Source organism: Nothobranchius furzeri, chromosome 14 (genome assembly GCF_043380555.1).
Source record: "Nothobranchius furzeri strain GRZ-AD chromosome 14, NfurGRZ-RIMD1, whole genome shotgun sequence".
Taxonomy (NCBI): domain Eukaryota; kingdom Metazoa; phylum Chordata; class Actinopteri; order Cyprinodontiformes; family Nothobranchiidae; genus Nothobranchius; species Nothobranchius furzeri.
In genome coordinates this window covers 58,868,974-58,882,471 of record NC_091754.1, presented here as the reverse complement: position 1 = coordinate 58,882,471, position 13,498 = coordinate 58,868,974, and the positions used below count along the sequence as shown (strand labels likewise).

General features: G+C 43.3%; 1 protein-coding gene across 1 annotated transcript; it reads right to left on the bottom strand.

Annotated features, from left to right (window-relative positions):
• Positions 1–217: 217 nt before the first annotated feature.
• Positions 218–12,202, bottom strand: gca (grancalcin). The gene is made up of 8 exons (XM_015952390.3): positions 12,043–12,202; positions 7,451–7,702; positions 7,045–7,114; positions 2,097–2,140; positions 1,872–2,019; positions 1,627–1,740; positions 1,485–1,543; positions 218–1,405 (listed from the first exon to the last, which is right to left on the bottom strand). The coding sequence occupies exons 1-8, from the start codon at positions 12,064–12,066 to the stop codon at positions 1,379–1,381; spliced, it is 738 nt and encodes a 245-aa protein (XP_015807876.1). The 5' UTR covers positions 12,067–12,202; the 3' UTR covers positions 218–1,378.
• Between the last annotated feature and the right edge of the window lie 1,296 nt (positions 12,203–13,498).

Here is a 13,498-nt window from a genome sequence, read left to right as displayed (position 1 = left end):
GTACTGGATATTAAAAATGTCACTTTTTAAATCTAGTGCTGTTCACAATTGTTTTTATGCATTTTTTAAAGGTTTGCCACTGTATTTTATACAATGCGACACTTAAACAGCTGATTTGAATGTTTCTGTTCTTAACTATATTTAAAGAAAACAAAGTATATTATGTAAATACGACTGGGAGTAATGCACAATTGTATAAACGAATAAACAGAATGCATAACGATTAAAGTGTGTTTATTGTGAAAGAGCCTGGCCTTTAGTCAGAACTCGGTGCTGAAAACTAAAAAACAACATGACAACAAGTATCAGTTACTTTGGCTTTGTTAGGAAGTTCAACATAAAAACCATCTTCTGATAGAAAAACTGTAAAATAGACACGGACCCCCGTAAAAACTGGACTTTGGTCCCTGAAGCTTCTTTCATAAGGAGTGATACAAGCTTTTACATTCTGTTAATATAAACTGCATGTACAAAAGGTTCTTATATGAAAGCATTCATCCAGAGGTCATATTGGCACAACAATTGGCAGGAATGAACGCTTCTGTAGAGAATTAGGGCGGAGTGTTACTATCCGAGGGAATAACGTGAGAAAATAAAGATATTCTGTAAAGTTTAAAAGTCGTCAATTTTCCAGTTAAATGTTTATTTACTGGAATTAAAGCATTCTTTACTATCGTAAAGAACATTAAAAGTTATAAATTTACAAAAAGTACCTTTTAATAGTCTCAGATCTTTAGGAACGTAAAACAGAACCTTGTTTTATTCTGGTAGATTTGATCAGAGGACATGAAGCAGTCTTCTCGGCCATTTAAGACCCTAAAACCTGACAGAATATCCACCTTTTCCCATCACTGTGTGAATTGGCAGCTAGTCCTGTTTATTATCTGGTGATTGGCCATGATGCGTTCATGGACCAACAGTTTTTTCCTACTTTTCAGTCTCAGATTAAGCCAGTCATACTGAAAATGTTCAGATTCCGGTTATTAGCATGCATTATGCTAGCATTAGCATTATTAGCATAATTAATATTAAAAAGTATTATTTTATGTCTTGTAATGAAGGACCATCACCTTAAAAAACAACAGCAGTAGGATCATTCCTGAACATCCAGACATCTTGGGCCACTTCTGGGATATTTGACTAAATAAGAACTCATTAAGGCATTTTTAAACAATAAACTGCAGAGATAGAAGCGTTGGTGCACCTGATAAATACTCGTGTGCAACAGGAGAGTAAAGCATTACACCACTAGTCAGAAGCAGCAGGTGTTAGCCTGCTGCAGCTCAGCCCAGTGTCACGGTCCCTATTCCTGTGTGGTGCTGATCCAGAGTCAGTCACCGACTGGCACGAATGTCGTCCTGCGCTCAGAAGGCAGCTCTCAGATGGCCATGGTGCACAGGATAAACTGGCAACATACAGAAAACACGGTTATCACCATGGAGACTCGAGTTCCGTCCACCTTAACGGTCGCCGGAGATACTCACGTCGTCGTATCCGAAGTTGACAGATCCCTGCTGCATGGTGTCCCTGCGTCTGAAGTTCTCTGAAACAGGAAGTGAGGCGTGAGCTCTTCAGTCGGAATGGAGCCCAGCTAGCGGTCTGAACCAGACGACGCTTGGGTCATACCTGTGAGAGCTCTCAGCTTAACGCAGCACGCCACGTAGTCATCAAAGTAGATTTTTCCTCCTTTGTTGTAACGCTTGATGATGGCGTTCAGGGCCTGGGGGCTGATCCGGTACCCTGATGGAACCACGTGTGATTACTGAGACCAACAGCAGTTTTACTCTACACTGATAAATGGAAAAAACCCCCATGGACCAGTATTAAATCTAATCAGGAGTCATTAATCATTTCATTTCATTGCCCCTCACCCATCGAGCTGATCGCCTGGGACATCTCAGGAGGTTCCACGGTTCCACTCCGGTCCTGATCCACCATCATGAAGTTCTGCTTCCACCCGTTCAGAGCCGTGAACAGCTCCTTGAACTCGCTGAAGCCCATCTTGCCCGTGAAGTCCCTCTGGGGACGGTTCTGGTTAAGGTTTGGTTAACTGACCTGTCAGAGCGTTTGTTTAAGGTCCGGTACAGAAAGGATACGTCCAGCATCGCGATCATGATCCTACAGGTGTCCAGGCTGAAGGCTGGAAAAGAATAAAACCGGCCATCAGCATCGTTCTACCTTAACTAGCTCCGTTTAGACGGACACACGTTAACAGAACTTGATCACTGGGGCAACAGTCGGAGAGTTGAAGGATCAATTCCAGCTTTCAGCAGAGAATGCTGCTGTTGTGTTCTTGAGCAAGACAACTAACCCACCTCGCCTCTGGCAGTGAGCCCCAGGGCAGCTGTGGCTACAATATAGCATCATCACCAGGGTGTGAGTGTGTGTGTGTCAATGGGTGAATTGTGTTGTAAAGCGCCCTGGGGGGTTCAACGGGCATCACGTTTATCCCACGTTTTTAGAATGAGTTCATAGCTGCTGTCAGGTAGGGCTGCAACAAACGATTATTTGGATAATCGATTAATCGGATGGGGTCTCGACACGATTAATCGGATTACATGGGGAAATTTTTAAAAACTGCTAGGGAAATGTTATTTCTCTCCTTCCTTCACTTTATTAAACACAACATTATTAGAAAACAGTTCAATAGCAGAAAAACAACATGCCATCACCTAAATTGTCTTATAAGGTGTATAGACAGAGACCCTAAGCTACATCTATCTGTGACCTAAAATGCTTGGTCCAAGTTAAACAGCTTAAGGGCAATTCTCATCTGTTTTGTTTGATCTCATCTGTAGACATTTATTATAACTGGGGATGTCAAACAACTAATTTTTAAATGTAATTAAACATAGGCTGTGAATTAATCAAAATTGATCACCATTTCCGAAAATGACTGAAAAAATAAGTTGTCCCACACTCCATGGAAACTTTCAGAGAATCCACAAATAGTGGCTTTCAAATGGTTTTGTTACTTTTTGCAAGTTTAGAAAAGAAGAAGATGAGACGGCGTGTCTGATAATTTAGTTTTTCGTCTGATAATATTAGAACATGTCAGTAATGTCTGAGGGGCTTTTATAAACACTGTATAACTAACACTACTGGAGAGGGCGTGAATTACACAGAGGCTTCTGGGGAGCCCAGTTATGGGGGGGCGGCATTTTGCCTTGGCCCCCAAAATGTCTTGAAACGGCCCTGGGTGTGTGACTGAGTGTTGAAGGTGATCTGAATAGTATCAAATTTATAAATATTACATGTGTGTAACTTATTGTTTTATAGGTAAAATGTGTAGTAGAGGTAAATCTACCTATTTTACTTTTCAACACTTTGTTTTGTTTTCTTGTTTTTATTTAACTATTTTCCTGTCCTGTCTGTCTCTCATCTTCCTGCATCTCCTCTTAATTCTCCAGAAAAACTGCTGCCTGGATTCTTACTTTTTCACCTCATCAGTTACTTCTGAGCAGATCAAAGGGATCTCCTGACCACAAAGCGCAGAGCGCGTTTTCGATGCTGCGTGAGGTGAAATCACCACAGCACAGGTGATGAGCTCCGCAGTAGCGCGCTTCAGGCACAAATAAGACAGAAAATAGAGAACATGTGCAGACATGAACGATCGTGTGCTAATTAAAGTTTTTTGGTTGTGCCACTTTGAGAATGGACCGTGCGCTGGAAGCAGCAGCCTGGATCGCTGCGCAACAACGCGCTGCGCTCTCTGCTCAAAAGAGTCCAAAAATAATATAATATAGAAAACTTTTTCCGGTTCACCTGGATGTGTAGGATATACAGCTCCCCCATAATTCGATCCCTGCTCCTGGATGAAAAGCCGGACATTTTCATCAATACAAGAACCCGCAGTCCGGACGCGCCGGACAGAGTGAAAAGTGGACACGTCCGGGGAAAACGGAACCTACGGTCACCATAGTCCTCATAAAGCGGGAAATTATAGATACAGTATTTTGCTCGTGCCCTGGGCCCTTTAGAGTTCGTGGGCCCTGGGCAATTGCCCAGTTAATCCGGCCTTGGGCGGAACCGGTTCGCAGCAGCGCGAGTCCCCCCGCTCATCTAATAAGCGTCGCGCTCACGACTTTAGACTCTTTTTTACGAGCTTAGGGCATGTCTAGCCTGTGTAATAATCCGGGACTTGGATTAATCACTTTTGAAAAGTTTTTAATTTACCCGGACACAGAGTTCTCTCCTTCCTCGCTGATGATCCCGACATGCTTGCGTTTAAGACGCTGCATCATCCCGTGCCATGCTAAGTCTGACCTAAACGTTGCAGGTAACGAATGTCTTCGCCTGATTTAACTGAAAATGCTCCCAAACTTAAAAAGTTTTTACTTTTTTGACTCTCGCTGCTTCTGCCATGTTCCTCTTCCAAACACCTGCCGGCTCTCCCTCGCGCTGATCTGTCTGCGCGCAACGGCGGGCGGGAAGGGGGGGCGCTTTTGGAAGAGTTGTGCGACACAACGAATTGATGACGCAATTCGCTGTCAACGCTTTTAGTAATCGATTTTCATCGAATTTATCGATTCGTTGTTGCAGCCCTACTGTCAGGTTTCGGTTTTGCTCCAGGATTAGCCAAAACACAAGATGAGTGAACTTCTAACCTCTCCATCGCTCTAAGGGCGGTGGAGGGAGAAGGTGGACGATCCAAAAACACATCCGCTGAATGAAATGACGTAACAGGCTGACCAACTTCAACAACAGGCCAAACTATTTAAACCAGACATATTACAATAGAACTGTTCTACGGTCCATATAAAACATGTTCCTGGTGTTCTTTGCACTAAACCCATCTCACATAAAGTTATTTCAGAAAGTTTATTCTTGACAGTTTCAGTACCATCCAGAATGAGCCGTTTCAGGGCTCTGTCGCTTTAAGGGAACAGGCTGGAGCTGGCCACTAGGGGTGGGAATCTCGATACGCTACCAGCATCACGATACATTATCCAGGGTATCTGCAGGTTTAAGTGAACCTAATTTAAGACTTTTTAAGACCTTTTTAAGGCCACTTTGACCAAATTTAAGCTGTTTAAGCAGGGCAGCAGTAGCTCAACAGGTTGAGCGGGTTGTCCAATTGCACAAATAATATCCAAAAAAGAATACACAAACACAGAGACTCAAAATCCCGGAGCAGTTTCCAGGCCAGACCGAGGCTCTACTGAGGCCTCTCTGTGGTCACGTGGGTCTGATGCTCATTAATTATACAGAATTTTAGGCTTTTAATACACTTAAACAGAAGAGTGAGAAAAACATTCACCCCCCTCAGAGTTGTCATGAGTGTAAACTAGATCATTTAAACTAAAAACATGTTTTGGTACCAGGCTGTAAACATGTTTATTTCTGCTGTGAAATTGGTATTTTTAACATGGGAGTCAATGAGGATTTGCTCGTTTCTGACACCAGCCCCTAGTGGATGAGGGTGGAACTGCAATTTATTTCACTTCCTGTTTTGCTTCATATCTAGACCTGAATTATGGGGGCTTGATCTAAAAAGACTATAGAGAGATGAAAATGAACAAACACACACACACACACACACACACACACACACACACACACACACACACACACACACACACACACACACACACACACACACACACACACACACACACACACACTCCAGCGGAGAGATACAGCGTTTCCATAGTTTAAAATGTAGTTTTTACAGAAAAAGATGGATTTAATAAATGTGAATACAAACAACTACTTTTAAGTGTAAGGTAACTAACTATACAACAGTACTGTACACTACCACAAACACTAGTTACTTACTTAACCATTTAGAATAGAACTGGTCTACAAAACAGCAGAAGGATCAGCGCAGTTCCTGATATCAACAAGCACGGCAAACTGGTCACATACACACACACACACACACACGCACGCACGCACGCACAGCAAGGGCACGGGGGTGGGTGGGGGCTTTTGGAAAACAGTAGGTGTGAGCAGAAGCGCTCGTCAAAAAGTCTCGTCGGATGTGAACAAAGGAGCAGCGGCCAGCGAGAATTTCATGAGCGATCCACTTTGCAGCCGGTGTGTTCCGGGCAGACGGTCCAGCCGTTAGATTAAGGTGGTAAAAAGACGAATGCACAGTGAAGTTTTGTTTTCCATTCTACAAACAGACACTAGGGGGTGCTAAAAGCAAGCCAAAACTGCCGAGTTCCCCTTTAAATTACTTTCCTCAAAGCTTCCGGATCAATCAGAATGCTTGGAAGAACGCGCTGCTGCAGAAGCCAGAGGCCGTGTCACGAACTCCACGTGTGCAAATTGTAAACAGTTTGCAGTTTGTGGTTTTCAGGAAGTTCCTTTTATTTAGGCAAATTAAGACGGGAAGCGCATACGTCGGTTAACATGTCCGACGATGGTTGGTTGTTTCTAACTGCGACTGCGCACCGCCCACCTTCCGCTAAAGATGCTCCACAGAAAAATGAGGACATAGGAGGAAAACTGTGAAGTAATCGACGTAACCATGGTGTTCACAGAAAGCGTAATTAGATGCTAAATTGCATACTTGCTACGTAAAATGCGTACAGGTTGGCAGGTCGGCTGATTTTCCCTGTGACGTAGACGACCGGCTTGTTCTGACTCGATTGTTCTCCCGTTTATTTGTTTTCTGCAGCTAGTGCGGGAGAAAGGGTTCAGGATGCATGTGCAACTCGCATGGCCGACTAAAAAGAACAAATGTCACACCAGTTTTCGCCGACTGAGACCTTTAACAACAACAGAGCTGTTCCTTTAGGTCCAAGATGCTCCCGTCTTGACTAAATTACACTGTGATTGACTTTGTCAGAAACAGCCGTTAAATCCCGACGAACGAAAAGAGCGGAGCAGCTCGAGTCAAGCACAATAAAAATGTAAAAACCAGACTGTAAAGATCTTGTAAACGCTCCTATAGATGTGGATCAGTCGTTTTTGCATCACGTCTTAAATCAGCAGCAGTTCCTCTGTGTGCAGCTGCAACAGGAAGTGATGCGCTGAGCTGATCTGATGAAGGAAGGAAGAGCTAAGCGCTCGTACAGAAGAAGGTGATGAACTTACGAGCGTAGCTGCCAGTGAAGCCCGCCTGGGTCAGACACCTCTGGAGCTCTTCTGCATCCACCTCGCCGTCCTGGAGGGAACACAGAGACTATCTGAGGACCACACAACAATCTGAAGAGACCGGGTCCTTGTCCGGATTACTGAGACTACATTATTCTGTCTCTAACGGCGGAACAGCTCCAGGATAACGAGGCTGGTTGATGACCATCCACACATGAATAAACGCTGGGAAACATTAGAGAGGAGGAGAGGAGACAAACGTCCTGGTCTTCTACAGAACTGTTCCACCAACCCAGGCTTGGCAGTTTCGATGAGCCCGGTCATGCCCAGGCTCGTTCTCCTGACGTTCAGTAAAACACTTTTACAGAGGAATTCACCGTCAGGACCCACCCCCTACCCCACGCACCTGTCCTGCTATAGCTGTGAAGTAACCCCACATTGGATCGTTGGGAGCCACATTCTGGGCCCCATATCCACCTGGATATCCTCCTCCGTAGCCGAACCCTCCCTGAGGGGGTCCGCCTCCCATTGGACCACCCATCTGCCCATGCATGTGGCCCCCCATGGGTCCTCCAGGCATTCCCTGTGGTGGCATGGGGCCCCCCATGGGTCCTCCGGGCATTCCATGGGGTTGCATCCCTGGCATGGGTCCACCGTACTGGAGGAGGACAAAACAGAGCTCAGATTCAAAAAGTAAACGTCAGAACAGTCTAAATGATAAATGACCCGCACTTGTATAGCGCCTCTCAGAGTAAGGACTCCAAAGCGCTTTACACTACAGTGTATCATTCATCCATTCACACACACATTCACACACTGGTGGTGATGAGCTACGATGTAGCCACAGCTGCCCTGGGGCGCACTGACAGAGGCGAGGCTGCCGAGCACAGGCGCCACCGGTCCCTCCGACCACCACCAGCAGGCAAGGTGGGTTAAGTGTCTTGCCCAAGGACACAACAGCAGAATTCTCTGTCCGGAGCCGGGATCAAACCTGCAACCTTCCGATTACTGGACAACCCGCTCAACCTGTTGAGCTACTGCTGCCTCAATGACCAATGACCCGATGAGCCGGATTAGTTTGCTATTGTAACTGAACATGTAACCTGCTGAGGTGAACAACGAGTTAGGATCTGTGTCCGATGAGGGTAACCATGGAAACATCTAACCCAGACAGAACAGCGTGAACTAAGACCCCTGGAGTGTTGGGTTTTTTTTCCTTCTTCAATTACAAAAATGAATACTCTGGTCATTCCGGCAGCAACGTTAACCCTACAACCACCCTACTGTGCTGCTGGGGGGGGGGGGTGAAAGGAAAATTCTGATTTACTGTTACAAACTCTTTTTTCGATGGTCAACAAACACAACCACAGGAAAAATGTATTTAGCAGAGATCCAGAACCGTGTGAACAGGGCCCACTCTGGTGCTGGTTCCACATAGCCTAGCGAACTAGACCAAATTCTTGCTTTGCAAAGTTTGGTCTAGGCACGCTCCATTGGAACCTCAGCAGCTCCTACCAGGACTCTGGCTGGCCAATCACAGCTCTCTAGAGGGGTTTCAAACACATAAAGAGCTGTGACTGGTCCATAATGGTGGGCCAATCATAGTGCTCTATCTGCTTAGTGAACAAATCACAGAGCTTTATCCGCTTTGTGGGCCAATCAGGGCACTCTATATGTCTGGTGGGTGGGATGATGCAACAGAGTGAAACAAGAGTATGTCACATTCATTGTCCAGTAGCATGCGGAGATCATTTGAAAGACAACGGTAGAACCCGCCCCACAACCGAGAGCCGTCAATGGAGCGTGGCCAGACTAAATAATACATTTATTTAGTCTGGCTTGCCAGGCTAGGTTCCACACCAACGTTGTGGTCAGTTTGTTGTTAGCAGACCCCGTAGACCAGTGGCGTCCACCAGTGGTGGGAAAGTGATGCATTTGGCCATAAATGAATCATGTAATAATATGAGTTTCTATTTCTGCTTTATTTATTTTTTTTTTGCAGGTCTTTAAATTAGTCATGTTTGCTATATTTAGTCCAGTTTGATGGTTGGTGCTCAAAGTAGAGCTCTGCACTGGATTGTCCTTTTAATGGCACAACCCCAGTTTTCTGACCTTTACCGCCCACTCGCACAATAACAGAGTCCAACTCACCTTCACCCACAGAAACCAACAACTAATTACACAAATAAATCTCAATTACTCACGTAAATGGAAAATTTTTATTAAAGAGGGACTGCACACCAGCAGAAAACGTAACTCCACCCCTAGTCAAGATTTGAAAAATGCCATGAAAGTGGGCGTTGTCAGGAGGCAGGGAGTGGCATGGCCAAGCGTGGGGAATTTCCACTTCGGGAGGGAGTGGGAGGAGACTGTACCGATGAGGTGAAATTGTTCCAGCCCCAGTCAATCATAAGTTTAAAGTGCAGTAGCCGCTCTTCTGCCACAGGGGGCAGCACTAAGACATTTTTAGACCTAGATTCTAGATTTAATCAAGTTTACATAAACATGTCAAAAATGCACAGAAGCACAAAGATTACAAGACCCAATTATAAAGTTAATTAGGAAAAAAAGTTATTTTGGGGTTTAGTTACTCTTTAAAGAGCAAGTCACTCCCTACCAGAGTCTAACCCCACTCCCACTTCATGTTTGAAAAATGCAACAAATGCCGTTGCCTGGCAGACCGAGAGGGCGGAGCCACTAACACACACAGGCTCACAACAGCATTGTGACATCATAATGCACCAGTTTACATCATAGCATACCTCTTAGCCAATAGCGATGGCAGATTTAAATTCAAATACAGTGCAGAGTTTTTACCTGACAACGGCACAACACTGCCAGTTTTAGGCAGAAAATTTAAATTTGAGCTAAGATGCACTGAAATGCCAAATTATTGACGACACGTGTCTGCAGCACGATTAGACACTCGTTTCTTTAGTTTATCAGCAAAAAACGTTGATTTGGGGGTGACTTGCTCTTTAAGAACAAGCAATTCCATATAAACTCAAAATCAAAACTTTAAGAATAGAGGAGCATCCAAAATCATGGTTGGATCTCAATGATGTTATAGCAAACCTACAGAACAAGCTAGGTTTCAAACACAAACACGGTCACAGACCCCCCACCCCACCCAAGGTATCTTCCCTGGATCCACAGCCACCAGAACCCGGAATCCCACTTTTCTAAGAGAGAAGTTTTGTTTTCAACATCCAAACGTCTTTTGCTGTCCGGGACTTTAACCCTCTCAGGCTCAAAATAAGTTCTGATAAAAGGACGGACAACTAAGTCCTTCAGGGGTACTTCAGAGTTAAATGAAATGTGGAGTAACCAGGTGGGTAGTTTTTAACGTTGCAAATCTCCAACGCCTGCCTCCAGAGGGTTAAATGGTGGTTCTCTTTTTGGGACTCTGGTAGTTTGTCCTACAGCTGAAGTGCTAGCAGCACACGTGGTGCTCTGTTGCTAAACACATGAGTACGTAATGAATGGAGGACCAGTTTGGTGAAACCAACAACAAAATGGTTCAACAGTTGCTTTTGGTCCAAAACATGTTGTGGGTGGTGGTTTTTAGACAAATGCAAGAGAACCAATTTCTTTTTTTATTTCCACAATTTATTCATAGCTATACTATGTTAGAACGTTGTTAAGAAACATGAAATAAATGTTTTGATTTAATTTGTTTTCCAAATGGGCCAATGGAGCATTAACAAGGTTCCTAGTAGTGCTTCAACAAGAAGAAATGGGAGTGACAAAAAACATTTTCTGACCAGCAGTTCATTGAAAACAATGCTTAAATGAAAACAAGCTGTTCTACTGCTGATCAAAAGATTACGACCACATTCCTTTAAAAAGCTAAATCTGTGCAAAAACATTGTAGTCACACTGAGGACGACGTCCTGATGGCGAAGGCAAAAACAAGAGCAGTAGCTTGTGTTAGTTACCTAAGAGCACATTTGAGTTCTCGTATCCGTTTTATTTATGAACTGAACAAAACTGTATCACTTAACAATATTTAAATATTTTTTAACTTGATTTTTACATTTTTATTACCTGGCAATATAACCTATCATTGGCCCAAATGAACCAAAAAAATGAGATAAATTTACTTAATTTTATTTTATATAGAATTTTTAAGAAATCACATCTTTCATTGTGTATAAAACTACTGTTTCACAACTTTTCCCTTTCATATATTTAAAAAAAAGTGTCCATTTGCAGTAACAGCATTTGCGGTCGAGACAGAAGTCTTGATTTATGGTCAAGGGTGGACAAAACACCTATGAATGTGTTAGTTGCACTTTGGACACCCTTGTAGTACCTACGTATACGACACTATTTCAGTTACCACTAACCCTACCCTGAACACACTGATTAACCACAATCAAACTCTCCATTGCTCTTATGAGTAGTTTCCATTATGAGTCATGATCCTGTTGGATTTGAACGGTTTTATTATGTTGCTTAACTTCAGTCCTCAGATCATTGTTGCCCTTGTAAATAGAGGATTCTACATTTATCCTGAGCACTAGCAGAGGTATTACAGTAAAGTTAAAGGACCATAGTATTACAGTTTGCACACATAACCACATTTTAATTGGTAATTAATCATATCTTGATCGTATTTACCAGGTTTATCTGAGTAAAAACCGTCTAAAGTTTACCTCTTCACATTACAAGGTTCAACTATAATAAACGTGTCTGGCCCTTTAAGAGCGTAAGTTCAGAGCTATAACATGAGCTTCAGATCAGCTGCTACGTTTCCTGTTTTCTACTCCAAGAACTCCCGGAAGAGCTATTTTTCTGCCCCAGTCTCAGTAAAACACCGGGTGCAAACTTGAACACGAAGAACAGCATAGGTGTGAATGAAAAGTGCCCTTTATGCTTTTAAAGAATGCGAACGCATCTGTTGGCTTAGATAAGCTAGCAACTTTACTGGCTAGTTTTGGCTAGCTAACGTAGCCGGAATAACACTTTAAATACGTTTACGCTTTATTAACTCACCCCGCCGTATCCTGGATAAGCCATTAGGATAAACTTTTAAAAGTTTGAGACCTTCAGGGAGTGACTAACACAATTGCTGCAAGCTTTAGCTTCCGAGAACTGAACAGTCACCGATGCTAGATCACGTCCGCCTGCTGGTGGAATTACTATGATTGATAGACCAGATACTTAATGAGAGAAGAGAGAAGAATTTAAGACCCGCCCATAGGCTGTTGTCATTGGTCCAAATACAGACAAGACGTAGACTGGCGAAGCGATGGGCCGCCATCTTGGATGGGTCTTCTTTCACCCTCAGTGCATTTATTTACTCAATGTCTATTGTTTCTACTTAGGAAGGTGTTTACTAGAAGATGACACTGAATGGATTTTCTTTGGTTTTCCAGCTCATTCATATCGTGAACAAATGTTCTTGTTCCAATCCCAGAAAGCAAGGAAAAATAAAGTTCCCTCCCATCCCAGTAACAAATCAGCTGATAGTCAGTGACCTGTGTAAGCAAAAACATTTGAGTCACATCTGCCTGTTTGACCTGTTTGGCTTCCTCCCACAGTCCAAAAACATGACTGTTAGGTTGATTGGTCTGTCTAAATTGTCCTTAGGTGTGTGAGTGTGTGTGTGTGCATGATAGTTTGTCCTGTGTGTCTCTGTGTTGCCCTGCGATGGACTGGCTCTCTGTCCAGTGTGTACCCCGCCTGATTGCCCGTTGACCACTGGAGATAGACACTTTATTATTTTGTTTCATGAAGTTAAACTGATGTTAAATTCAGCTTAAAGAGAAGTTGGGAGGAAGCTTTGGTTCATTTTAGATCACAGGAAGTCTGGTTTCCTATCTGCTCCTCCAGAGACAGCATGGACATGAGGGTTACATGGTGAGGGTGACAAGGGACAGGTTAGTGGAAAGGTTAGTTAGCTGGTTAGTGAAGGAGATCCATCAGCTGGGTAATTTAATCCTAATCCAGCCCACAGCCTTCTGCTGGTGTTATTATCAGAAAGAATAAAACACACATCTTAAATATTATTGGAAGTGTAGAATTTGCTTTGTGTTTTATTATTTTCTGCATCAAACAGAATTTGATTCATTCTCCAACATTTCTGAAATGAACCACTGGGTTCAAATAAAAAACTAAGTCAAACATTTCATTTGGTGTTATTTCTGACACCCTTCAACTGTGGCATAAATATCTGACTCTAGAGCTGCTCAGAGACATTAAACACTCATGTATGAACCCATTATGTATTTTATTATTACATTGTGTCCTGTAGGTTTTCAGTATTTTTTTAGATTTTGCGAGTTTTTGCATGTTTTTCTCAGCCTGAGGCGTGGTGTTGAACGAGGAAACAGATGTTTTACTTTGTTAAATCCTCTTAAATGTTTAAAATGTTTTGTCCTAACCTGTTGTGAATGGAGAGCTTTTGAGGGATGGCAGGTTGTGTCAGTAACATTTTTGATTAAAAAAA